General features: G+C 43.0%; 1 protein-coding gene across 1 annotated transcript; it reads right to left on the reverse strand.

Moving 5' to 3' along the window:
- Positions 1 to 674: 674 nt before the first annotated feature.
- gucy2d (guanylate cyclase 2D, retinal) lies at positions 675 to 21,185 on the reverse strand. Its single transcript, XM_036990116.1, has 19 exons — positions 20,279 to 21,185; positions 19,449 to 19,747; positions 18,682 to 19,051; positions 18,485 to 18,563; positions 18,242 to 18,356; positions 17,865 to 17,984; positions 17,542 to 17,625; positions 17,243 to 17,419; positions 16,986 to 17,142; positions 15,832 to 15,981; positions 15,541 to 15,689; positions 5,423 to 5,586; positions 5,007 to 5,199; positions 4,641 to 4,815; positions 3,657 to 3,755; positions 2,980 to 3,074; positions 2,722 to 2,807; positions 1,924 to 2,016; positions 675 to 1,625 (listed from the first exon to the last, which is right to left on the reverse strand). The coding sequence occupies exons 1-18, from the start codon at positions 21,087 to 21,089 to the stop codon at positions 1,932 to 1,934; spliced, it is 3,408 nt and encodes a 1,135-aa protein (XP_036846011.1). The 5' UTR covers positions 21,090 to 21,185; the 3' UTR covers positions 675 to 1,625; positions 1,924 to 1,931.
- Between the last annotated feature and the right edge of the window lie 6,205 nt (positions 21,186 to 27,390).

The raw sequence follows: 27,390 nt of genomic DNA on the forward strand, positions 1-27,390 counted from the left end.
ATCTAGCAACTGAGGTACTCAAAGCAAGGGAGAAACTCACATCATCCACCACCAACCCACCTGGGTGAAGCACTAGAACCATTTTGTGCACTAGAACACTCACCACACATCAGCTGGAAAGGTGAGGTTTGATTTGTGCCAATTAGGGGAATGATTAGGTGGCCATGATGGAATGGGGCCTACTCGTACAATAAGTGCCATGGGATTCTTTAATGACCAATGAGTCAGGATACCCATTTAACATCCCATCTGAAAGACAGCACCCTACACAAGGCAATGTCCCCTTCACTGGCCTGGGGCATTGGGATTTCTGTTAGACCAAAGTGCCCCCTACTGGCCCTCCAACACCACTACCAGCAGCATCTAATCACCCATCCAAGGACCAACCAAAACAGACCCTGTTTAGCGTCAGATAAGCCAGCAGTGGAATGCAGGGTGGTATGCTGCTGGTATGCGTATGTAACCTGAAAAGTTTGGTCTAATTTTTTTCATCTAAATGTTTCCCATTGGAACATTTATTCAACCCATTGCTCAGTTTATTTCTTTGTTGTAAGAAAATGCATATTGTTAAAACAAATTTACAGTTAAAAAAAATATATATACTGCCTATACATGTGAATTTTATTGAATAAGAAAATAAATACAGTAACAACATGAATGAAGCATGATTTTAAAGAGAGGGGCATAGAAACAGTTTTATCTCTATAGAGATAAATGTATGAGTGAACGTTTTTACTAATAATCTGTTTACGTGAAGCTTCATTTGGGGAACAGTGATTTTGCAATACATTTATTTGATTTGAAAATGATTCAATTAATGTTCCAGCTGGCAAATGTTTGAAAAAATATAAATGAATATTTTCTAATGGGTTGATTATTCTCAAATATCATTCAAACAATCAGAAGGCGTTAATTATTGAAGCATGACAATAAGGACATTTAAAAAACTCATTGGACCAGATTCTTCCACAGCCTACCTTATACCTTTAAGGAAATACATTACTTCTAAAATGAATGTATCATTGAGAGAGATTACAGTGCCACATTTGAAATAGAGCATGTGCTGTATTTTATTATAAACTGGGTGGTTCGAACCCTGAATGCTGATTGGATACCCTTGTTATATAGTGGAGTATGAACACTTTTCTATACTCTGTCAAATATTTCTACAAAGCAAAAGAGACCGTAGAGATACATACAGTATATTACACACAATATCATGGTCATTTATAGTTTATTTCAAGCAAAGAGCCAATCTTTTCCCATGTTTGTGTTATGATGTTTTCATTCTACAGTGACTCCTAAATCAATATATTTGGTATTTTGTGCATGATTGTAATACACCTTTATTTATCCCTCCTATTTCCCACATTTGCTAAATTTAAGAAATACTCTTATTTTAACTCATTTTTGCTCTGTGCAAACAAATGTATTGTGTTAAAGACAGACAGTGTCTCTCCGACTTTGGCTTATTTGTGCAATGTGGATCAGCACTCGACAGGACACATGGGGTGATGCGACAGACTGTCTGTCAGACACACCCCTAACCCATCCTCTCAACCAACCTGGTCAATTCACCTATCTGGTCTTTCACTCCAACAGGTAGGAGGACTGGGCAACACAATCTGTGGAAAAAAATCTGATATATTATCTCTTAAAGGGAAATCATAAATGCAGCATTCATTGGTATGTACCTGAATTGAGACAAACAAAAAGGTGTAATGGGTCTGTCGCATAAAGCTTACTTCTTTCTTACATTTTTGTAATTATTTTCACTGCATCAGGGATAGCGTACATATGTACCTGAATTGGGATACCATAAAGGGATATCATAAATGCAGTGACATCAGTGACATCACTTACATTACAAATCATGTTGGAAATAAAGTCATTGTAAATCTAGAATATGTAAACCAGGCGTACCTTACAGGCTACTTATTCCTCGCCTGCCGGTCAAGGAATTTCTGTTTCCTATCTGGAGGAATCTCTTCCAAACTGATGCCATGGTTACTTGCCCTGAGGAAAGTCAAAGACAGAAGGCTTAATGTCTTGTTTGATTGGCAGTGCACACTGAGCACTCAGACTCTTGGAATAGGCATTAAACATGTCAATCTCAGCATATGAAGCAACAAAAGCAATGTCCACACTGACTGCTGTTGACAACCGGGTCTCAGAATGTTCATTACAACTGAGTTTGAACTCTTCACACAGATATAACATGTTCATCTGGACAGGTCTAGATGAGGCAACCACCAGGGTAGTGTGTTAAAACATTACAGCGATGTTTGCTGAATGCCAGGGAGAGCGTTCATCACACATGGAGTGGTAGTGGGAGGTAAGGATTAATTAAGTTCAACAGACAGGTAGTAGATGAAGAATTTTACATTTGGGTCAACATGTGAACTGAACTATGACACAAGGGTCAGGTCAGCAGCACATACAAATTATGATTTATAAAACGTTTAGTTCCAGTTACACAATCTGACAAATGGTCAATGGGTCAGCACATTATCAGATTTTTAACAATTCTTTTCGGACATCTTATCCTCTATATCCACAATGACCTAGATGAAAATCAACTTTGATGTGAACGGGTTTCATGAGTACTACTGATAAGGGGCCTGGAACAAGCAGCTGGCAGGACTGAGAGTCAATACGAGTATAGTTAGGAGAAACATAAAGTACAACATAAATAGAGCAGTAAGGCTTGTTAAATCTTACCCTGGAGTAAGGTCAGGCGGTCTTGGGAGAATCTTGTCGAACCCAGCTCTCCCAACCAACCAGAATGTGTTTTCAATTCCCTTCCCCTGAAAGAGAAGTAGGAAATAACAGAATGAAGGGCACGTAAGTAAACATTTCACTATTAGTCTACACCTGTTGTTTACAAAGCATGTGACAAATAAAAATTTGATATTTCCGTGGTAAGTTAAGTGAATTCACTATTTGGGTCCGTGGGTGTGTGTGCGCGCGCGTGTCTACCTTCAGCTCTGTCATGCCCCTGGTGTCTATTTTGTAGCCCATTTTCAGTTCATGTAGGATATCGACTGTGCTCTGGTTGACATGGATTCTGTAAGCTGGGATATCAAACAACAACAGCAACCACAAAGGCTGCATTAGTCTTCATATAATTCTGACAGTTTTTTCAGTGTAAACAATTACCATTAGTTATTCATGTCTATAGAGTATCAACACTTGTGACATCATAGAGTACTCGCATATCCTACATATATTTCGATTTTCATTCACTGGTTGATCATAAATGTATTTATTATAGAGCAACAAAATATCATTTATTGTGAGCCCATTGACAATACACAGAGAGCAGTTTTTTTGTGCAGCAATTCATATGTATGGCCACTTGATGGGAGTAGATGTGAGATTTCCTCAAATCTCAACACATTGTGAAGTTTACCATTGCTGTACCAGCAGAATTGGTGGTGAAAGGATATCTGAGGCAAGCCCGTACATGGAGGATATTTTTATTGAACCCTAAATTTGCCCACTAATTCTACTGATAGTCTTAAACGATTAGTCAGGACTGCTCATCGTAACCCTCCTTAGCCTCTTGTTGCATGCACACAAACGGCAATACACCTGTCCCTATCCTTAGTGACCTCCACGGCTTGATGGGCCAACAACGAGAGTGAGGTACTCACGCAACCCTGTTGACTCCATTCGAGAAGCCGTGTTGACAGTGTCTCCGAACAGACAGTACCGAGGCATCGTCAGACCCACCACTCCTGCCACCACAGGGCCTGGTGGACACAGAAACACACAGACATACTGATAAGATAAGAAGTAGCATATGTCCTTATTTATGACTTGTGATTCATGACATTCAAAAAGCCTCCAATATCTCACAAAAGTCTCTGGAGAAAAAATGGCAAATTTAGTTTAATTGCAGAATATCCTTTCGATATTTAGCAGAGATGTTAGAATATTTTTATTGTATGTCAATTATGTTTTTTTCCTGAGCTGTCCTTTACCATACCTAAAAGTAGTCACTTCTGTGTTACTAGAAACATGCAAAACCTTCTATATTAATTGGTAGGGTAGAGTAACAAGAAGAAAGCATTAGGCAGTGAAGACTAATAGGATGACAGGGCTTAGTGGATGACATTGCACCCATTCCAGGAACATGTTCCAGACGGGGATCAGGTAAAAATACACTTTTGCTCCAATAGTCTGACGTTAATGCCATGTTCTATAGAATTCCAATACTCATTCTCAAATGTCATTAAATATAACATGTCAAAAGTATAGTTTGCTTATGTATTGAATTGTACTATTCACCTAATGACTTTGTTGCATATGCATGAACTGCAATGTATAGCAGTTGATCTCATGGACTGCCAGTCTATAGCTCCATCTATGAATTTGACAGTAACATTTCTCCAGACCCATTTATGCACGCATGAGTGTAAGTCGCTTTGGATAAAAGTATCTAGTAAATGGAATATGTTGTTATTATTATATTATCCCCCAGCTTAATAGCCAACCAAGTGGCAGGGCTACCGTTTAGCTAAAAAACGAATGAAGAATTGTGGTTTTCAAGAGAAAAGGCCAGTCAATTAGTCTACATTATGAACGATGAGGCAGAGGATAAAAATATGACAAAGAATTTTAGATGGTCCACGCACCAGAGTGAAGGCCGATACGAATCTTGACCTTGACATCAGGCATGTGCCTCATCTTGAAGGTTCCAATACAGTGGAGGATGTCCAGGGACATGTTGGACATCTCAGCTGCGTGGCGTCTACCGTTCCGGTTTGGAACTCCAGAGGCTACCATGTAGGCATCTCCGATGGTCTCCACCTGAAGGCCACACAATCAATATCTTTATTGTCCCAATTGGGAAATTTGTCAAAATTAGGAGGAGGTGACATAAACTCATGCACACTAAGGAATGCAGCCATTTACTTCCAGGATTTGTATTGAAAGTAGAACAAGCTTCCATTGCATCACTAATAGGACACAACTATTTTGCAGCAGGACAGGATTCTCACCTTGTAGACATCATGCTGCCCGATGATGGCATCAAAGAGTGTGTAGAGATCATTGAGTAAATCTACCACTTCAATGGGCTCGCTGAGTGCAGAGATGGTAGTGAAGCCCACAATGTCACTGAAGTACAGAGTGACCTCAGAGAAGTGCTCTGGTTTCACAGGCTTGCCCGTCTTCAGGGCCAGGCACACAGACCTATGGTGTAAGATAAGACAAGGGAGTTGATAGAGGGATGTGGATAGAGGTTAGGAGAATAAATTACCAGCGGCCAATGAACATTTTATTTTTTTGCCTTGCACAGTAATACAATTCAATATTCTCAATACAGATAATTTTTTTATTTTTGATGTTGCAAATAGAAGTTCAGCTTTTAATGTGAAGTGGGAGGAGTGTGGGGGGGGGGGGGGGGGGGACTGACCTGGGCAACATCTGGGCCAGCAGCTGATCAGTCTTTTTCCTCTCCACCTCCAGCTCCTCTGTCCTCTCCCTAATCAGGTCCTCAAGGTTAGTAGAGTACTGCTCCAACATACGCAGCATTGAGTCTATGATGTTGGTCTTCTTCCCCTTGGTTATACTCTTGAACTATGAAAGGGAAACATACAGCATGCAGTGAGGAGGTGAAGTATGTTACATATTACTGTAATATAATTAACAAAAAGCATGTTGTTTTGAGTTCTTGTTAGCTTGAGACTGAGTTCATTGTGTTCAGATGTGTGCTCATGCATGTCTATGAAAAAACTGTAGGGTCAATTCAACCCCTCTGTACATCTGGCTGACTGAATACCAGGCCGATCCGAGGTGCCTGGAACCAGCAGAGCTGCTCACCAACAGCAGAGATGAAAGATAGGACCTAATCACTCTCTCCCCCTTCCCAACCACATTCAGGATTAAAGGTCCAATGCAGCCATTTTTATCTAAATATGAAATCATTTCATAGTCCCTGTGCCCAAGAAAGCAAAGGTAACCTGCCTAAATGACTTCCGCCCCATAGCACTCACGTCGGCAGCCATGATGTGCTTTGATTGAAAGGCTGGTCATGTCTCACATCAACACCATCATCCTGGAAACCCCAGACCCACTCCAATTCGCATACCACTCCAACAGTTTCACAGATGACGCAATCTCAATCGCACTCCACACTGCCCTTACCCACCTGGACAAAAGGAACACCTTTTATAGGGCCTCCCGAGTGGTGCAGCGGTCTAATGCGCTGCATCGCAGTGCTTGAGGCGTCAAAACAAATCCAGGTTCAATCCTGGGCTGTGTTGCAGCCAGCCGCGACCGGTAAATCCATGAGGGGGCGCACAATTGGCCCAGAGTTGACCAGGTTGGGGGATGGTTTGGCGGTCGGATGTCCTTGTCCCATCGCGCTCTGGTGACTCCTGTGGCGGACCGGACACAGTGCACGTTGACACGAGTTGTATGGTGTTTCCCCCCCGACACATTCCCGGTCACGGCTGGCTTCCAGGTTAAGCAAGCAGCGTGTCGAGAAGCAGTGCAACTTGGCAAGGTCGTGTTTCTTACGATGCATGGCTCTCAACCGTCACCTCTCCCGAGTTCGTACGGGAGTTCCACCGATGGGACAAGACTAACTACCAATTGGAAATCACGAGAAAGGGGTAAAAAGAAAAAAAAATAGGAACACCTATGTGATAAAGCTGTTCAAGCTGCTCAGCGTTCAACACCATAGTGCCCACAAAGCTCATCACTAAGCTAAGGACCTTGGGTCTAAACACCCCCCTCTGCAACTGGATCCTTGACTTCCTGACGGGCTGCCCCCAGGTGGTAAAGCTAGGCAACAACACATCTGTCACGCTGATCCTCAATACAGGGGCCCCTCAGGGGTACGTGCTTAGTCCCCTCCTGTACTCCCTGTTCACCCACGACTGCATAGCCAAGCATGACTCCAACACCATCATTGAGTTTGCTGACAACACAGCAGTGGTAGGCCTGATCACCGACAACGATGACACAGCCTATAGGGAGGAGGTCAGGACAACAACCACTCCCTCGACGTGAGCAAGACAAAGGAGCTGATCATGGACTACGGGAAAAGGAGGGCTGAATACGCCCCATTCACATCGACAGGGCTGTAGTGGAGTGGATCGAGAGTTTGAAGTTCCTTGGTGTCCACATCACCAACAAACTATCATGGTCCAGACACACAAAGACAGTCATGAAGTGGGCACGACAACGCCTCAGGACATATGCCTTAGTATCCCGCTAACGGGATCAATATGACAACAGCCAGTGAAAGTGCAGGACGCCAAATTCGAAACATGTCAAACGAAGTATAGAATCAATCTTTAGGATGTTTTTAATATAAATCTTCAATAATGTTCCAACCGGAGAATTCCTTTGTCTGTAGAAATGCAATAAGCTAACTCTCACGTGTGCGTTTGTGATCAGCTCATGGCCTTCTGGCAGACCCCTAACTCAATCAGCACTTATTCTCTCCTCCTTTCCAGTAGAAGCCTCAAACAAGGTTCTAAAGACTGTTGACATCTAGTGGAAGCCTTAGGAAGTGCAATATGACCCCATAGACACTGTATATTCGATAGGCAATGACTTGAAAAACTATAAACCTCAGATTTCCGACTTTCTGGTTGGATTTTCAGGTTTTTGCCTGCCATATGAGTTATGTTATACTCACAGACATCATTCAAACAGTTTAAGAAACTTCAGAGTGTTTTCAATCCAAATCTACCAATAATATGTTAGCAACTGGGCCTGAGTAGCAGGCAGTTTACTCTGGGCACCTTATTCATCCAAGCTACTCAATACTGCCCCCAGCCATAAGAAGTTAAAGGATTTGTTATGGGTCCCTAAGTCCTCAAAAAGTTCTACAGCTGCACCATAGAGATCATCCTGACAGGTTGCATCAACGCCTGGTATTGCAACTGCTCGGCATCCGATCATAAGGCGCTACAGAGGAAAGTGCACACAACCCAGTACATCACTGGGCCAAGCTTCCTGCCATCCAGGACCTATATACTAGGCAGTGTCAGAGGAAAGCCACAAAAAATGTCAAAGACTCCAGTCACCCAAGTCATAGACTGTACTCTCTGCTACCGCACTACAAGCGTTACTGGAGCGTCAAATCCAGGTTGAAAAGGCTCCTCAACAGCTTCTACCCCCAAGCCATAAGACTGCTGAACAATTAATAAAATGGCCACCCAGACTATTTACATTGACCCCCCTCCTGTTTGTTATCTATGCAGTCACTTTACTCCTGTGTACAAATGACCTTGACTAACCTGTACCCCAGCACATTGACTTGGTACCGGTACCCCCTATATATAGACTCATTATTGTTATTTATTGTGTTACTTTTTATTTGATTTTTTACTTTAGTTTATTTTGTAAAAATGTCTTTTAACTCTGTTTCTTGAACTGCATTGTTGGTTAAAGGCTTGTAAGTAAGCATTTCACTGTAAGGTCTGCTACACCAGTTGTATTCAGTGCATGTGACAAATAAAATGATTTGATTTGAACAAGTTGAACCAACTTGTGGTGCTGAAGGATATCTCTGCGCATTTGGCCAGTTCAGGAACAAACAATCATTTGCAGTAGGCTATAGACTCACGTAAATACAAATACATATAGTTTGATATAATTGCACTGTTTGCAAGGAGAACTTTATTGTGAGTAGGCATTTCATTGTATTGAGTAGCTTTTACACGTTGTATCATAAATACACTTTGATTAGCCTGAACATATGGTTACAATCTACCCTTTTAATTAAAGACAAAAAAACACAGAGTTTAACTATCAATTCATATAATTTATTTACATAGATTAAACATGCTATCAAATCAATTGACCAAAGTGAACCTAAATCATTACTACATAGAAATGCAGGAAATTCATTTTAAAACAGACATAAAATCAAGCTGTTGGTGTGGTGTATTCATGCACCTCAATAAGTGGGGATTTTAGCATTTAAATATCGGTGGGGCAAAATCAACCATTTTTAGTTGTTGATGCATGCCTGACTTCCCCCTTGCTCTCCATTCAAACTGGACTACATAAGCATTTCACGAAAACAGCGCATAAAGAGCACTAGTAATAGTGTATTTTTGTAGGCACTAACTCCACAATGGCTGTTTGGCCATTGGCCAAAGCTTATTGGGAAATTTGGGAGGCAGATGGTTAGAGCGTTGGGCCAGTAACCGAAAGGCTGCTAGATCGAATTCCTGAGCTGACAAGGTAAATCTGTTGTTCTGCCCCTGAACAAGTGTCACGAATTCCCCCGAAGTTGGTTCCACTCCTTGTTCGGGCGGTGTACGGCGGTCGGCATCATCGATCCACTTTTAATTTTCCATTTGTTTTTTTTTGTCTTCCGACACACCTGGTTTCAAGTCCATCATTACATGTTGTGTATTTAACCCTCTGTTCCCTCCATGTCCTTGTCCGGAAAAGTTTATTGTAAGTGCATGTGCACGTTTATCTGGTGTGCGACGGGTTTTGTACCAATTGATTGATTGTTTGTTCTGTTTCCGGTGGTTTTTGTTATTAAACTGTTCCGTTGTAAACACAGTTTTTGCTCTCCTGCGCCTGGCTTCTCTGCTGCCAGTACGCACCCCTTACAACAAGGCAACCTGCTGTTCATAGGCCGTTATTGTACATAAGAATTTGTTCTTAATAACTGACTTTCCTAGTTAAATAAAAATAAATACAAAATGTATGTTTTTTTGTAGTTTTGGGGGGGATAAACACCGAAAATAGGGTCTTATACATTTTGTTCTATGAGATCATTTTGTGAATTTTGAAGCATTTATATAATCAAAATGAGCACATAAAGGCTTCAAAATTCATTATGGTCATGTTAACTGACTGATATTATCTCATTGAACAAAACATACAATCTCCTAAGCCTGTTAACCTCACACCTTATTGTCGGCGTTTATTCCAAAACACCGTTATTTCCGCATTAATTTCCCGCATATGAATGGCTGAATGAACCAGAGGTAACTTATTTCTGTTTTTTAGGACTACAAGCTGGCGAGCTCTATTGCTGCCTAACGTCTGTTTCAAATCAAATTTTATTACTCACATGCTGTCACGTTCTGACCTTAGTTCCTTTATTATGTCTTTGTGTTAGTTTGGTCAGGGCGTGAGTTGGGGTGGGTAGTCTATGTTCTTTTTTCTATGTTGTATTTCTGTGTTTGACCTGGTATAGTTCTCAATCAGAGGCAGCTGTCGATCGTTGTCTCTGATTGAGAATCATACTTAGGTAGCCTGTTTTCCCCATTTTGGTTGTGGGTGATTGTTTTCCGTCTCTGTGTCGCTACAAGACAGGATTGTTTCGGTTGTTCTTGTGTTTACTTTGTGTTTCAGTGTTCAGTTATTGAATAAATTTAACATGGACACTTACCACGCTGCACTTTGGTCCGATCCTTCCTACTCCTCCTCAGAAGAGGAGGACGAAAACCGTTACACATGCACCATATATCACAAACCCCCAAGGTGCCTTATTTGCCACGCTGGTGTGAAGGATCGGGAGACAGGCGCAGGAATGCGTAATAGGGGGTTTTATTTCCCAAATTACAGCGTGCCGTGTAAAAGGCATGGAGACGAATACCAAACAAACACGTATACAAAACACAGGGTAGAAACACATTCGGACTCATTCGCACTTTGACCCAGAGCCACTACAGAGTTTACTTTAATGCATTCAATGTTGTCTTCTCATCCCTTAAATCCCTGATTGGTTTGAGCATGTAAATCTGTGTGTACATCTATATTATTACTATCTTTCTCATAGAAATTCCTTGTTTCATTTTAGAGTTATTAGAACAACTGCTTGCCTGACCCTTTTGGGCTATCTAATTCCCCTTTTCCCTGTTGATTTTGAATCTGTAACCCTATTGTATAATTTTGATCCAAATCCTTCATTAATCATTAATCCTGTAAAATTAATTGCTTTATCTTGATGCGCTTAAAATAAGTCTTATTCGTTTATAAAGCATTCACTGCCTCTGAGAGATTAATTTGTCTTGTCGTTCAATAACTCAACTGCTTTCAGAATTATAATAATTGTAGTTAGTTATAATTGCAAGATCGGCCCACACATTAGGCAGCATTAGGTGGCTGCCAATGGCGAGAGATTGACGAGGGCTGCATTTTCTGAGTTAAACGGACCAAAACGCACCTCCAACAACACATAAAACCTCACATAATTCTGCACAAAAACAATGACATACTCTCTACTACCAGTGGAATATGGGTTTTTCAGTTGAGCGCTGATGGCACCTTGTCAGCCAGTCCAAAAAACAGTAACCGGGAGGTTGCAGGTTCAAACCCCCGAGCTGACATGGTACAAATCTGTCGTTCTGCCCCTGAACAGGCAGTTAACCCACTGTTCCTAGGCCTTCATTGAAAATAAGAATTTGTTCTTAACTGACGTGCCTAGTTAAATAAAGGTAAAAAAAAAAAAAAAAAAGCCAATTTTGTCAAAGGTCTGGGCAGGGTGCTGTGGGAGAGGCGCTCCACCAACGTTCCATCAAAGAAACTATCTAACATAAATCATGTAGCAGATATGGTAGAAAGAGTATGTGGCCTTTTCTGTAGCCTACAGGCTGGAGATAAAATGTGTGACAGTGTAATGTGATGACAATATAATGAGACGGATACTTTTTTCAAATAGCCTAACCAAAATGGCACCCAACCGATAAAGAAATGCACTGTCATGTTAAACAACATATCAGAAAAACAGAACAGGTCAATGTAAAATGGACAATATGGTATGGACAATCACAACTGTTGTCCAGGAGTTTCACCCCATTGTCATGAACAGTGGGTTCACGTTTTCATCCGTCCATTTCTAACAAGCTGATCATAGTGAAAGATGCCTTTTGGGCATCTTTTTTTGGTACAGTCTGGACATCCATGGACATTGGTTTTTGGTCTGGTCCATACAAAATCTAAACCAATCATAGGATGTCTATGTTTGGTTCAGATTTGGTGCGGTCCAGACAGGACTTGATTTCAACGTCCACGGACATACATTTTTGGTTCAGATTTTGTCCGGTCTGGATTTGGCACAATATAGACGTCTATAAATGACATATTTTCAACTTTCATTCAGAACTGAAAATGAACCTGATTTCCATGTCCGGAAAATATGTATTTTTCAACATCGAGAAAATATGCCTTTTGAACGTCCTGGAAAATATGTATTTTTAAGGTCTGGCCCAGGGCAACAGGCAAGGACCTACCCTGTATAATTGTAGCTATTTATAGTTTTCTACCAACTACAAAAGAGAAGGTGGTGCTTCGACCTTCACAGGTAATATTGTCAATTAATAACCTAATGAATTAGACATGTATCATACTGTAGCACATGGGGATGTGTGAAACTTATTCCTCAGCCTTATGTGTCCGGCTTGGGTCGCCTCATGAGCTAGATTTTGAGGTGGAGCAATCGGCTAAGCGAGGACAGTCACGTGTGCTAGTAAGCTGGAGAGGTCCCGAGTTCGCGCCAGGTATGGTCCGAATCGGGAGGAAGTGGCATGGTGTCCTTAAGAATAGCATATTACACCATTCTTCTACAAAATGTTGTTACGAAAACGATTAACTAGCATACTAATATTGTTGCTCTCTCTAAGTGTAGGGGTCTAAGGCCTAGTTAACTGGTCTGTAACTTCTTCTTTAAGAGGCTCCTCTGCCCTCCACTCGTTACCTGCATTAATGGCACCTGTTTGAACTTGTTATCAGTATAAAAGACACCTGTCCACAACCTCAAACAGTCACACTCCAAACTCCACTATGGCCAAGACCAAAGAGCTGTCAAAGGACACCAGAAACAAAATTGTAGACCTGCACCAGGCTGGGAAGACTGAATCTGCAATAGGTAAGCAGCTTGGTTTGAATAAATCAACTTTGGGAGCAATTATTAGGAAATGGAAGACATACAAGACCACTGATAATTTCCCTCGATCTGGGGCTCCACGCAAGATCTCACCCCGTGGCGTCAAAATGATCACAAGAACGGTGAGAAAAAATCCCAGAACCACACGGGGGGACCTAGTGAATGACCTGCAGAGAGCTGGGACCAAAGTAACAAAGCCTACCATCAGTAACACACTACGCCGCCAGGGACTCAAATCCTGCAGTGCCAGACGTGTCCCCCTGCCAGTACATGTCCAGGCCCGTCTGAAGTCTGCTAGAGAGCATTTGGATGATCCAGAAGAAGATTGGGACAATGTCATATGGTCAGATGAAACCAAAATATAACTTTTTGGTAAAAACTAAACTCATCGTGTTTGGAGGACAAAGAATGCTGAGTTGCATCCAAAGAACACCACAACTACTGTGAAGCATGGGGGTGGAAACATCATGCTTTGCGGCTGTTTTTCTGCAAAGGGACCAGGACGACTGATCCGTGTAAAGGAAAGAATGAATGGGGCCATGTATCGTGAGATTTTGAGTGAAAACCTCCTTCCATCAGCAAGGGCATTGAAGATGAAACGTGGCTGGGTCTTTCAGCATGACAATGATCCCAAACACACCGCCCGGGCAACAAAGGAGTGGCTTCGTAAGAAGCATTTCAAGGTCCTGGAGTGGCCTAGCCAGTCTCCAGATCTCAACCCCATAGAAAATCTTTGGAGGGAGTTGAAAGTCCGTGTTGCCCAGCAACAACCCCAAAACATCACTGCTCTAGAGGAGATCTGCATGGAGGAATGGGCCAAAATACCAGCAACAGTGTGTGAAAACCTTGTGAAGACTTAGAGAAAACGTTTGACCTCTGTCATTGCCAACAAAGGGTATATAACAAAGTATTGAGATAAACTTTTGTTATTGACCAAATACTTATTTTCCACCATAATTTGCAAATAAATTCATAAAAATCCTACAATGTGATTTTCTGGATTTTTTTTCTCCTCATTTTGTCTGTCATAGTTGAAGTGTACCTATGATGAAAATTACAGGCCTCTCTCATCTTTTTAAGTGGAAGAACTTGCACAATTGGTGGCTGACTAAATACTTTTTTGCCCCACTGCATGTGTATGTGTATACAGTGCCTTTCAGAAAGTATTCAGACCCCTTGATCTTTTCCACATTTTGTTACGTTGCAGCATTATTCTACAATGTATTAAATTGTCCCCCCCCCCTCACCAGTCTACACACAATACTCCATAATGACAAAGCAAAAAACAGGTTTTTAGAAATTTTATCAAATGTATAAAAAATAAATAAACTGAAATATCACTTTTACATAAGTATTCAGACACTTTACTCAGTACTTTTTAAAATACTTTTGGCAGCGATTACAGCACTGAGTCTTCTTGGGTATGACGTTACAAGCTTGGCACACCTGTATTTGGGGAGTTTCTCCCATTCTTCACTGCAGATCCTCTCAAGCTCTCTCAGGTTGGATGAGAGCGTTGCTGCGTATCTATTTTCAGGTCTCTCCAGAAATGTTTGATCGGATTCAAGTCCGGGCTCTGACTGGGCCACTCAAGGACATTCAGAGACTTGTCCCAAAGCCATTCCTGCATTGTCTTGGCTGTGTGCTTAGGGCCGTTGTCCTGTTCCAATGTGAACCTTCTCCCCAGTCTTAGGTCCTGAGCACTCTGGAGCAGGTTTTCATCAAGGATCTCTCTGTACTTTGCTCATTTCATCTTTCCCTCGACCCTGACTAGTCTCCCAGTCCCTGCTGGTGATAAACATCCCCACAGGCTGATGCTGCCACCACAATGCTTCACCGTAGGGATTGTGCCAAGTTTCCTCCAGACGTAACACTTGGTATTCAGGCCAAAGAGTTCAATCTTGATTTCATCAGACCAGAGAATCTTGTTTCTCATGGTCTGAGAGTCTTTAGTTGCCTTTTGGCAAACTCCAAGCTGACCGTCATGTGCCTTTTACTGGGGAGTGGTTCCGTCTGGCCACTCTACCATTAAGACCTGATTGGTTATCCTTCTGGAAGGTTCTCCCATCTCCACAGAGGAAGTCTAGAGCTCTGTCAGAGTGACCATTGGGTTCTTGGTCACCTCGCTGACAAAGGCCCTTCTCCCCGGATTGCTCATATCTGTGACTCAACACAATCCTGTCTCAGAGCTCTACAGACAATTATTTCGACCTCATGGCTTGGTTTTGCTCTGACATGCACTGTCAACTGTGGGACCTTATATAGACAGGTGTGTGCCTTTCCAAATCATGTCCAATCAATCAAATTTACCACAGGTGGACTCCAATCAAGTTGTAGAAACATCTCAATGATGATCATTGGAAACAGATGCACCTGAGCTCAACTTTGAGTCTCATAGCAACGGGTCTGAATACTTATGTAAATAAGGTATTTCTGTTTTTTATATTTATAACAAATGTACAAAAAATTATAACAACCTGTTTTCACTTTGTCATTATGGGGTATTGTGTGTAGATTGCTGAGGAAAACGTTTTATTTAATCCATTTAAGAATAAGGCTGTAACGAAACTAAATGTGGATAAAGTCAAGGGGTCTGAATTCTTTCCGAAGGTACTGTACAGTATGTAGCTTTGTGTATGTTTGTGTATAGTAAAGTAGGCTACCTGTTTGAATATCTCCTCGAAGGTGGGTCTCTTGTCTGGCTCCTCACTCCAGGCCTGTTTCATGACCTGGATCACCTCTAGTGGAGCCTCATCCGCTGACACAGTGGGCCGACACAGTGGTGGGGGGGATTTCAATTTACTGAGGATCTCTGTCAAACACACACACACACACCTATACTCTCCAATAATTGTACTGTTCACATTGGCATGGAGGCCATTCCTGCTGTATTTGTTTTACATCTGACACAACTAGCCCCATGTATGGTGGTACTGTTTGATAGGAGGTCTAACCCTTGGGAGGCATGTCCAGCATGCAGAAGGGAGCACAGCGGGCGATGACCTCCTGCATAATGATGGCGAAGCTGTAGACGTCCCCTTGGAACGTTCCTCTCTTCATCAGCTTAGAGTTCCTTAGCAGCTCTGGAGCCACCCACAGCTGATCTGTTAGATGGACCAGGGAGTTAGGGCACAAGAGTGGAGGGTTGGATTAAGTGATCTGTTAGGTGGACCATGGAGTTAGGGGAAAATAGTGGAGGGTTGGATTAAGTGATCTGTTAGGTGGACCATGGAGTTAGGGGAAAATAGTGGAGGGTTGGATTAAGTGATCTGTTAGGTGGACCATGGAGTTAGGGGAAAATAGTGGAGGGTTGGATTAAGTGATCTGTTAGGTGGACCATGGAGTTAGGGGAAAATAGTGGAGGGTTGGATTAAGTGATCTGTTAGGTGGACCATGGAGTTAGGGAAAATAGTGGAGGGTTGGATTAGGTGATCTGTTAGGTGGACCATGGAGTTAGGGAAAATAGTGGAGGGTTGGATTAGGTGATCTGTTAGGTGGACCAGGGAGTTAGGGCACAAGAGTGGAGGGTTGGATTAAGTGATCTGTTAGATGGACTGGGGAGTTAGGGCACAAGAGTTGAGGGTTGGATTAAGTGATCTGTTAGGTGGACTGGGGAGTTAGGGCACAAGCGTGGAGGGTTGGATTAAGTGATCTGTTAGGTGGACTGGGGAGTTAGGGCACAAGAGTTGAGGGTTGGATTAATTGATCTGTTAGGTGGACTGGGGAGTTAGGGGACAAGAGTGGAGGGTTGGATTAAGTGATCTGTTAGGTGGACTGGGGAGTTAGGGGACAAGAGTGGAGGGTTGGATTAAGTGATCTGTTAGGTGGACTGGGGAGTTAGGGGACAAGCGTGGAGGGTTGGATTAAGTGATCTGTTAGGTGGACTGGGGAGTTAGGGGACAAGCGTGGAGGGTTGGATTAAGTGATCTGTTAGGTGGACCAGGGAGTTAGGGGACAAAAGTAGCGGTTTAGATGAATTTTTTTTCATACACAACCTGACCAGAGGGATAAACGAACAAGTGTCTTTTGTTCTTGTGATTACTTGGTAAATGATGAGGATGATTTGCTGTCTCTGATATGTTGAGTACTCATGTCCCCATGGACTTACCCTCAGGCCTGCCTTTGTCAAAGTTGATGCTCTGGGTGGATAAGATCTCGTTGAAGCCGTACTCAGTCACCTTCAGCACAAAGCGTCCGTCCACCACACAGTTTCGGGACTTCAGGCGCCCGTGGATGACATCCCGGTTGTGCAGGTACTTCATTCCCTGGGAGGGAGGGTCAGAAAAGATTGAGGACAGTGTAAACAACGAGGAGAGAGATATGGTCAGAAATGTCTATGAATGTGAGAGTTGTTTTCCTCCTCACCCTGACCAGATCCATCAACAGGGAGGACTTGAACATCCAGTCGAGACGCATTTCCTCGTTGTTGAGAAGGTCCTCCAAACTGCCCCTGGTACAGTGCTCTGTCACAATACCGAATATCCCTGAGTCAAGGAACAGGCCAAGGAACAGGTTGAGATTCTCATGACGCATGTCCCTGAGCTGAGAGAGGGGGAGAGGATAGAGAGGAGAAGTAGGTTATGACAGAGGAACAGTGCAGCGTTCAGACAGCGCTTCAATGTCTTGCTGTTTTGACTAACTCACTCAGTCAGTCACTCACTCACCTTGGTGAAAATAGTTTTTGTGCTATTACTGACACTAGACACAGTGTTTCCATTGGGACATCTCTTCAACCACACCCAGTCACCCTAGTGAATACATAATACAAAGGTATTAGCAAATGTTTATCTGGGAAACCCCGAATGCTAGGGACAGGGACACTAAACAGAGATGGATTTGTTTTTAACTGTTTGTCACCAAGACAGGCAAAATTAGCAACATTGGGTGTTATTTCTTACATGCAGCGCATCACACGTTGGAATATTGGATTGCTGTCTCTGTTTGAAAGTAGTTTTAAGTAGATTCACCACATTAACATGTGACCCACCTCGAAGACGGCGACGTTGGAGCTGTCAGGGGTGGAGGCAAAGTAGCTGCGTCCTGACACTGAGTGGCGAGGCGTCTTCACGTCCAGCTGACTCTTCATCATACTGTCCTCATTCAGCTTCTACTCAGAGAGAGGAGAGGAGAGGAGAGGAGAGGAGAGGAGAGGAGAGGAGAGGAGAGGAGAGGAGAGGAGAGGAGAGGAGAGGAGAGGAGAGGAGAGGAGAGGAGAGGAGAGGAGAGGAGAGGGAGAGATTACAATGGCTTCAGAATAGACAGTCCATCAAAGATAAGGGAATTTAAACAGAAAAACTCACACACACATACAAATACAGTATTTAGGCTATAATCATTTTATGGTATGATAGGCATCAAGCTGACCCTTATGCTGGTCTGGGTATTGATGAAAATCAGGTCATTCAGATTCAAGACTATTTTTAAGGACCCTTCTCCTTCCCCTGATCCTCCAAAGCTGATTCCAATCTGGCCACCTCTCCTGGTCAGACACAAAGGGAAGACCCCAAAACATCAGTAACCTCATTTACAATCAAACGTTTGTTCAATGCAGAAGACAAAATTGGCCACTGATTGGCACACTCCTCTCTGTGTTTAAGCTTAACTTACTTCATGTAGAAGGCAGCTCCACCTCCAACCAACCCACAGAACAGGACAAACAGAAATAGAATAGTACCCACATCCATTCCTAAAGGCAGAGAGGGGGATAGAGAGAGAGTTATGAAGAGAAATAGCTTGAGGGAACACAGACCTAATTTTACCATAGGCTACTGGTACATCACTGACCCCAACGCTAGACTACCTACCCCCACCGCAGGTGATGTATGGACTGAACCAGCAACGGGAGTCTGTGCTGGGGCTACTGCCTGCAAAGTGGATGGAGCGCCCATTGTACTTGACCGCCCCAAATTTGCCAAGGGTGTGGGGGGCCTCCAGAGTGTGTGTCATGTAGAGTTTGTCTCCCCCGTCTGAGTCCAGGACCACGTAACGAGCCAGCATCCCCAACCCATCTTTGTCGGATGAGATGTTCTGATTGAAGCCCTCAAATTTGACCCCTCCATCGCTCTCGAGCATGGTTTCCCCATCCACCCAGCGCCCCGCTGCCATCCGACTCTTCTCTACTGCATAGGCCATGTAATATATCATGTTGTAGATGGTGCCGAAAAATGGAGACACCTACGTCAGGGGAGAAGAATGGTGACAATGTATAAGTCATTTATCTGACCGACTGTTATTGAAGACTCTGTCTGTAGACTCTTTAGACTGGCACTAAGGGTTTTGATGATGTTAGGCAAGGAGTACAGAAATAGAGGAGCATACCATTACTAAGACAGCACTGACAAACCACTGGTCATTATCATCAATAATGAAACAATCCAACAACATTCATATGTATTTGGTTTTAAGGCTGGAGAGGTCCAAAGACCTATAGGTAACCTGTTTGTGAAGAACTAAAACTCAAGAGGACTGTTGTTCATCCAAAGGTGCTTGCTACAGTACTGCATGTCCATGGCATGTGTGACTAATTATGACTAGATGAATATCCCAGGAGCTGTGTTCTGGGATGTCTCACCTGATCTGGTGGAGTGCTGGTGCGGATCTCAAATTTCTCCTGAGCATCTTTGAAGCGCTGATAGAAAGTATTCTCGCCAGAATCCATGGTGATTGTGAGAACTGCGTCGTAGGCTTTTCTCAACAAGCTGTCATTCGTCAGGGCATTAAAGTTTGTGCCCTTGGGCAGTGAGTATGTGAGGGTGTCGTAGGGGATAAAAACGTAGCCACGATCTATCATGCGTATATTCAAGGCAGAGGTTAGGAGCTGATACTGGGCCACACCACCAATCAAAGCTGAGTGCATACACATGATGACCACTGCAGAGGCAGAGGCAGGGGAGGGGGAGTTGGAGAGGAGAGGAGAAGAGGAGGAGGTGGAGAAGAGGAGGAGGAGAAGAGGAGGAGAAGAGGAGGAGTAGGAGGAGGAGAGGAGGAGGAGGAGGAGGAGGAGGAGGAGGAGGAGGAGGAGGAGGAGGAGGAGGAGGAGGAGGAGGAGGAGGAGGAGGAAAAGAGGAGGAGGAGGAGGAGGAGGAAAAGAGGAGGAGGAGGAGGAGGAGGAAAAGAGGAGGAGGAAAAGAGGAGGAGGAGGAGTAGGAGGAGAGTAAAAAGTTAGTAAAGTCAGAGATAGGGGACAGAAGAAGGAAATAGTAGAGACAATTATTAGTCATTGCAGTGTGGCAGTGTCATACAATGGAATAGATGACAGTTAGTCAGTGATGTTGTGTATCTTTCCTCTCACCTTTTACCACACACACAAGAATGCATGCATGTACAAACACACACACACACTTAAACAAATACACACACACACACACACATGAACAAACAAACACAAATGTGCATACACACCTCTAACACGGTCTAACTCCCGTATCCTTTTCAAGGCTTTTGTGGGCCCATCTTTGTCAGGCTCCATGATGACCACAGTGCTGACCGGCAGGCCCAGGGCCCTCAGAGAGGCCGCCAGTTCGTGTCCCGTAGCCTCCCACAGGTCATCCTCTGACGTCACGATGACTACATGGGCCCAGCGGAAGTACCGCAGCATAGAAAACAGAACCCGGGAGGACAGAGGCAGTGGCCGATGAAAGGTGGGATACTGTCCATCCTCCATGTTGGGTTTCAGGCAGCCCCAGGAAAGAAGGGGCTTATTCCAGTTTTTCGCAAACAGGGCAGCCGAAGAGCAGTAGCCTGGGTTAGTAGGGCCGAGAAAAGCTGAGCCATAGCCTTCCAGAGAGGTGAAGCGGGCCAGAGCGCGGGATGTTTTACAGTCCTCATTGACCAGAGTATAGTCGTACCAGTAGCCTTTCTTAGTGTAGGGGTCCTTGTTGAGGCGGGCGGTGGCCAGGCGGGCAGCCAGGTCAGGGAGGGCTTTGGAGTACATAGGATCACATGTCCAGGGCCCAACTACGGCCACAGTGAAAGTGGCGCCCCAGGCCTCACACGGTAGATAGGTGGCCATCAGCAGGGGCAACATAAGCCAGTTGCCCCACCAGCTTCTGGAGCGTAGCACTGCAGATTTAGATGTGGGGGTTGTACTGTACATTGGGTCTGTATCCTCTGTCCTTCTTTGTCTCCTTCTCTCCCTCATTGAGGGATCTTGTGTCCATCGTGGGTGGTGGGAGAGGTTGATGAGGAAACTAGAGTTTCTGTGAGTTGCCATTGTCCTACAGGGCTTCTATCTAGTCAGACACCACAGATGAGGAGTGGAGGGTTGGAAGTGAGGGTAGAGTTTGTGTGTGTGGAAGAGTGTGAGGGAGGGAAGTGTGTGTGTGTGTGTGTGTGTGTGTGTGTGTGTGTGTGTGTGTGTGTGTGTGTGTGTGTGTGTGTGTGTGTGTGTGTGTGTGTGTGTGTGTGTGTGTGTGTGTGTGTGTGTGTGTGTGTGTGTGTGTGTGTTCTGACCCCTAGCGCTCTGTAGGACACTAGCCCAGAGCTGGGAAGGTCACCACTGGACTCCCAGCCATTACTGCTTACAAGGAATATATGAGAAAGAGGGAGGGAGAGAGAGAACAAAATTAGAATATTGACACATGTATTATTTACTGTCTCAATTTTCTAGGACAAAACTCTGTTTTTGTTGGTGAGCTATAGTGTCACCAGAGGCTCAGAAATGCACTGTTTCTATAATAATTGGACTTGAACTATATTACCATTAATATAGGTTTATTACATAACATATTAAAATATAGCTGCCAGGAGCAATGAAGAGGGTTCACAGGATAACAGAAAGTACACAAGATAACAAAGCAAGTTGGATAACAAAGCAGGCACCCTATCATGTAGAAACGACCTTCCTTTATGTGCAATCACAAGTCTAAATACAACATCTGGAGGGAATTTGACGTATGGTTCATGAGGAGAAGATTTATTTTGATCTGTTTAACATATTTTTCCATATTAGTGTATGTGCTAATATGCATCTTCTGGTACAGTTCGGGCATCTTTGAGTGCATCAATGTTATTTTCTCAAACTCTTTAGGGACTATTGTGATGAGTCCTAAGACCAAATTTTGAGTGAATCTGACTTTTAGTCCATGAGAAGAAGATTTTGACTTATTATTTTAAGCTTTAATGTTACATAGTCAAAAAAGTTCATTGTTCTTCTCTGCAATGTTCTTCTTTGCAATGAGTCGAGATCTGAGTACCTCCCTGATGATTTCTAGAATGGAATTGGTGCCAGAAACCAATGCATTGGGCCAGAACCATGACACACGTGGGTACAACTGCATTTTGAAAATGTGTAATTGGCTTTGATACTCTGATTGGTTAGAGAAAATCAATTTGCTGATGACTTTGTTTTGTACACCAACCCTCATTTTGACTTCACCACAAACAACTTCAATGATGGCATTCTCAGACTAAATTACAGTGCATTCGGAAAGTATTCAGACCCCTCGACTTTTTCCACATTTTGTTACTAAAATTGATTAAATCATTTTTTCCCCCTCATCAATCTACACACAATATCCCATACTGATAAAGCATTATTTTTTTTTCTTCAGGAAATATCTAATTTACAAAAGTTTCCAGACCCTTTACTCAGTACTTCGATGAAGCACCTTTGTCAGCGATTACAGCCTCGAGTCTTCTTGGGTATGACGCTACAAGCTTGACACAGCTGTATTTGGGGAGTTTCTCACATTCTTCTCTGCAGATCCTCTCAAGTTATGTCAGGTTGGATGGGGAGCGTCACTGCGCAGCTATTTTCAGGTGTCTCCAGAGATGTTCGATCGGGTTCAAGTCCGGGCTCTGGCTGGGTCACTCAAGGACATTCAGAGACTTGTCCCGAAGAAACTCCTGCGTAGTCTTGGCTGTGTGCTTAGGGTCGTTGTCCTGTTGGAAGGTGAACCTTCACCCTAGTCTTAGGTCATCAGCGCTCTGGAGAAAGTTTTCATCAAGGATGTTCTCTGTACTTTGCTCCATTCATCTTTCCCTCAATCCTGACTAGTCTCCCAGTCCCTGCCGCTGAAAAATATTCCCACAGCATGATGCTGCCACAACCATGCTTCACCGTGGGGATGGTGACAGGTTTCCTCCAGACATGACGCTTGGTGTTCAGGTCAAAGAGTTCAATTTTGGTTTCATCAGACCAAAGAATCTTGTTTTTCATGTTCTGAGAGTCTTTAGGTGCCTTTTGGCAAATTCCAAGAGGGCTGTCATGTTCCTTTTACTGCGGAGTGGCTTCCGTCTGGCCACTCTACCATAAAGGCCTGATTGGTGGAGTGCTGCAGAGATGGTTGAACTTCTGGAAGGTTCTCCCATGTCTACAGAGGAACTCTGGAGTTCTGTTTAGAGTGACCATTGGCTTCTTGGTCACCTCCCTGACCAAGGCCCTTCTCCCCGGATTGCTCAGTTTGGCCAGGCGGCCAGCTCTAGGAAAAGTCTTGGTGGTTCCGAACTTATTCCATTTAAGATGATGGAGGCCACTGTGTTCTTGGGGACATTCAATGCTGGAGACTTCCCCAGATCTGTGCCTCGACACAATCCTGTCTCGTAGCTCTATGGAAAATTCCTTCGACCTCATGGCTTGGTTTTGCTCTGACATGCACTGTCAACTGTGGGACCTTATATAGACAGGTGTGTGCCTTTCCAAATCATGTCCAATCAATTGAATTTACCACAGGTGGACTCCAGTCAAGTTGTAGAAACATCTCAATGATGATCAATGGAAACAGGATGCACCTGAGCTCAATTTCGAGTCTCATAGCAAAGGGTCTGAATATTTATGTAAGTGAGTTTTAGTTTTAGTTTTTATACATTTGCAAAAATGTCTAAAAACCTGTTTTTACGCTTTGTCATTATGGGGTATTGTGTGTAGATTGATGAGAAAAATAAAATAATTTAATCCATTTTAGAATAAGACTATAACGTAAACAAATGTGGAAACGGTCAAAGGGTCTGAATTCTTTCCGAATTGACAGTATGTAGCCGAACCATAGAGCAGCGTAATAATCCATTTTGGGCCATCAGGCAAATGTCTGATGACCCCTAAAAAGTTTCAAGTTGAGGGGCCATTGTGAAGTTGATTTCAATGGACACGTAAAATCTTAAATCCTGATTTATCAATAACTCTTAACACGATCCCTTAGCTTTTCTCACAACTTAAAAAAATGTACCATTGGCATACATAGTGAATTTTGTGTAATTTTGGACATGTTCATGAGAATACATTTTTCAAAAGTTTCCCAAATTTCTAAGATGGAGGAGAATCCTTGACGCAATTTGATCAGTTATCAATACAAAGTTGAAAGTTTCAAGATCAAACGGGGACGCGGATATGAGGGTTTAAGTGAGATTGCTTATAACAGAACCACCTATCGGTGCCATTCCTTTTGGCCAAGTTACTCATGGCATCTAGTTTCTGTGTGCCAAATTAGAAAATTTGACAATGTCAAGAAAAAAAAACTGAATTACCAACTGTTTTTGGACAACTGTATGAAGCATGAAGTAATGATACATATGAAGTAATGATGTAAGACAAATCACCGGTGAACAAGACTGACAGTGTTGTAGCACTAAACTCTCAAAACTGCCTCAACATATTTGGACAAAAATCATCCTTATTAAATAAGAATGTAATGTGATGTTGGAGGAGCTCAGTCCCTGTCCATCTGTCTCTTCAGACCAGGGTTCCCTGAAACCATAGCTGAATCAATGCCCAGCTCTTTGCAATGTCAGCTTTCGTGACATGCAAATGGAAATCAGATTAGCTGCTATGAGGCTGTGACAGGTGGGGGCCATGTAACGTGGCTCTAAATCTGTCTTCCATGTTCCTATCGCTTTCTCTGAAGTCACTCGCTCCCTGTGACCTCTTGGTCAGCCTCTTATTCACCGTGGGGTTCTCTATCTCACCGCGGGGGCCTCTATCTCACCGCGAGGGCCTCTATCTCACTGTAATATTTCCAGACATAACTGGATTTGGAAGACCATCTTTGATTTGATCGTCACTGACCTTTTATTAGCACATGTCCTATCAATGGAACTGTGCAGATAAGGGTTGGGGTCAATTTCTTTTAAATCCAGACCATTCAGGAAGTAAACAGAAAATACATTGAAGAAAATAGGAATTGGAATTTCAGTTTACTTCCTCAACTGAATACTTCCTGAATTTAAATGGAATTGACCCCTAACCCTGACTGAGTTACCTGGATTTTGAAAGGAAAGACCACTGTCCCCACACCTTGACCCATGCCCTCTCACTTTCAAACTAAAAGTGCTAATTTCTCAAATGAAAGTGCTCAAACTAAAAGCGTTATTTGCTAAAAGTGTGTTATGTATGTAGTATATTGGTTAAGCAGCAAAAGTGTAGGCTTACTGTCCCTCTTTCCTTAACTCTACACACAGCTATGTGCAAATGATGTGGACAGGTTGGATAGGTTAGGCCAGAAATCAAAAGGTTGCCGGTTTGAATCCCTGAGCCGACTAGGTAAAGGAAATTGTTGATGTGCCCTTGAACGTGGCACCTAACCTTAATTCCTCCTTTAAGTCACTCTGGATAAGAGTTTCTGCTAAAAGACAAAAGTGTAAATTCATGAAATGGATGGTTGCCCCTCAGTTGCCGACATGATAAAACATGACCTGTTCTGAGTTTGGTGAGTGTTCAACATGATAAAGTTATAGTTTATTGTGAGTTGCAGGTAGCATCAGGGTTGGGTTCAATTCCAGTCAATTCAGAAATTAAACCAAATTCCAATTACACATTTTCCTTATTAAAAAACATTAAAGAGAATTAGAATTGGAATTTCAGTGTACTTCTTGAATTGACTGGAATTTAAATGGAATTAACCTCAACCCTGGCCAGCACATACAGTGAACACACAGTGTACAAACAGTAGCTAAGCTACATGGCTGTCACAAGCATCATATAAAATGTTTGTTGTATATTAATCAAATTATGACTTGAAATCCATTGATTTCAATTGACTGACATTAGCTGTGAGGACTTAAGCTATGAAAACAATTATAAGAAAGAAATTCTGGATAAATATAGAATGTAAAATCTAGCACAATGTCTCTTGGGGACATTTACTGATCTTACAACTAAAATGTGACGCTGTGACTCTAGGATTATTGAATCAATCAAAAACAAATTCCTCTATGAATCTGAAATGTTAGTCTAGGGTGTAATACAGCTATCCTGATATCACTGCAGCTTTCATAGCTGATATTGGCCATACACCTATGCTGATCACACACTTGTGCAGGTGGGCCCAGAAATGTCACAAAATGTATCCTGAGAAGTTCTAAGTCATTTGTAAGTATTTCAACCACTGACCACCGACCACATAAAACAGCACAACAGCATAAACGTTAGGTTGGAATGTACTGAAATGAAAACACTAGCTACCTACCCGGTACTGAAACATAATACAACTAAATCATATTGATTGGAAGTGTTGCTGACCTGGAGTAGTTTGTCTATAGTGCCATATCAATGCTCTCTGTCTTTGAATGGCAGGAATCCAGGTGATGAGCAGATTGACACTCAGCAGTAGAGCAGGTGCAGTATCTTGGCATGAAAATTGAAAATGAATAGTAATCCAAGTAAGGATTATTATTATTTTTTTTACATATTTCCTCTGGTTTTTAGAATCCTCTTGTTAAAAACAAATCCACAGGCTTCCTGTAATTTAGTCCTTGTGGTCACTACCCCTGTTTTGGACTGGGACCTGCCCCAAACCTAGGAGCAAGGGACTAATCAGGATGTGAGAAGAAGTGTGAGATTCACCCAGTCTGGTAACAAATAGATAGAATGATACTTGGTGAAAGAGAGTAGGTGAAGGGTAGGGAAGGGCTGGGGGGACAGGGAAGCTTTGACTTCTCAACTGGCTTTAGCTTTTAATCCATAAGTAACAGTGTTGGAGCCCTGAGAGTGCAGTTAAGGCTTGTGGGGGAGGGAAAGTAAGAAGGGATCAGAAAGGAAGGGAAGGAGGGTGAAAGTAAGGGAATGTGTTCTACCTATCCCAGGGTCACACAACAAATGTTATTTTATTACAAGAACTTAGAGTTCAAAGGTAACAATGTGGCTTCCACCAACGCCAGAGTAACAATGGAAGTTTTATTCAAGGAGGCAGTGTCAGACCGAAAAACGACTAGAACTAAACATGCCAGAGCAGAAAACTGTTAGATGTCCTGTGCACCGCTCTGCATCTTCTACAAAGTGTTGGTTCAGGCAGGAAAGATGTTAGATGTCCTGTGCACAGCTGTGCAACTTCTACAAAGTGTTGGTTCAGGCAGGAAAGCTTGCATGCTTACGTGTTTTGGATTATGCGACATATGTCTTCGTCATTATGACGAACAGTGCAGACTGCTGCCATAACCCAACGTAAACCTGGACATGCCCATTAGTGGTTAGACTGATCAGGTGTTGAGAAGGTAAAGGGACACAGACATTGCATGCTAAAACAAATCTCATGGGGAGAACCTCAATTTGATTTCCTTGATTCCTTGCATCGTCTCCTCTG

Source organism: Oncorhynchus mykiss, chromosome 10, assembly GCF_013265735.2.
Source record: "Oncorhynchus mykiss isolate Arlee chromosome 10, USDA_OmykA_1.1, whole genome shotgun sequence".
Taxonomy (NCBI): domain Eukaryota; kingdom Metazoa; phylum Chordata; class Actinopteri; order Salmoniformes; family Salmonidae; genus Oncorhynchus; species Oncorhynchus mykiss.

What these genes read in the sequence shown, in the direction of transcription:
- gucy2d (XM_036990116.1), bottom strand. Translation starts at nt 21,089, where the DNA reads ATGGCAACTCACAGAAACTCTAGTTTCCTCATCAACCTCTCCCACCAC. An exon ending in CCAGCACTCCACCAGATCAG is followed by an intron (nt 19,052 to 19,448) that starts GTGAGACATCCC and finishes CCCCTGACGTAG; the next exon opens with GTGTCTCCATTTTTCGGCAC. An exon ending in CAAAAACTATTTTCACCAAG is followed by an intron (nt 17,420 to 17,541) that starts GTGAGTGAGTGA and finishes CCCCTCTCTCAG; the next exon opens with CTCAGGGACATGCGTCATGA.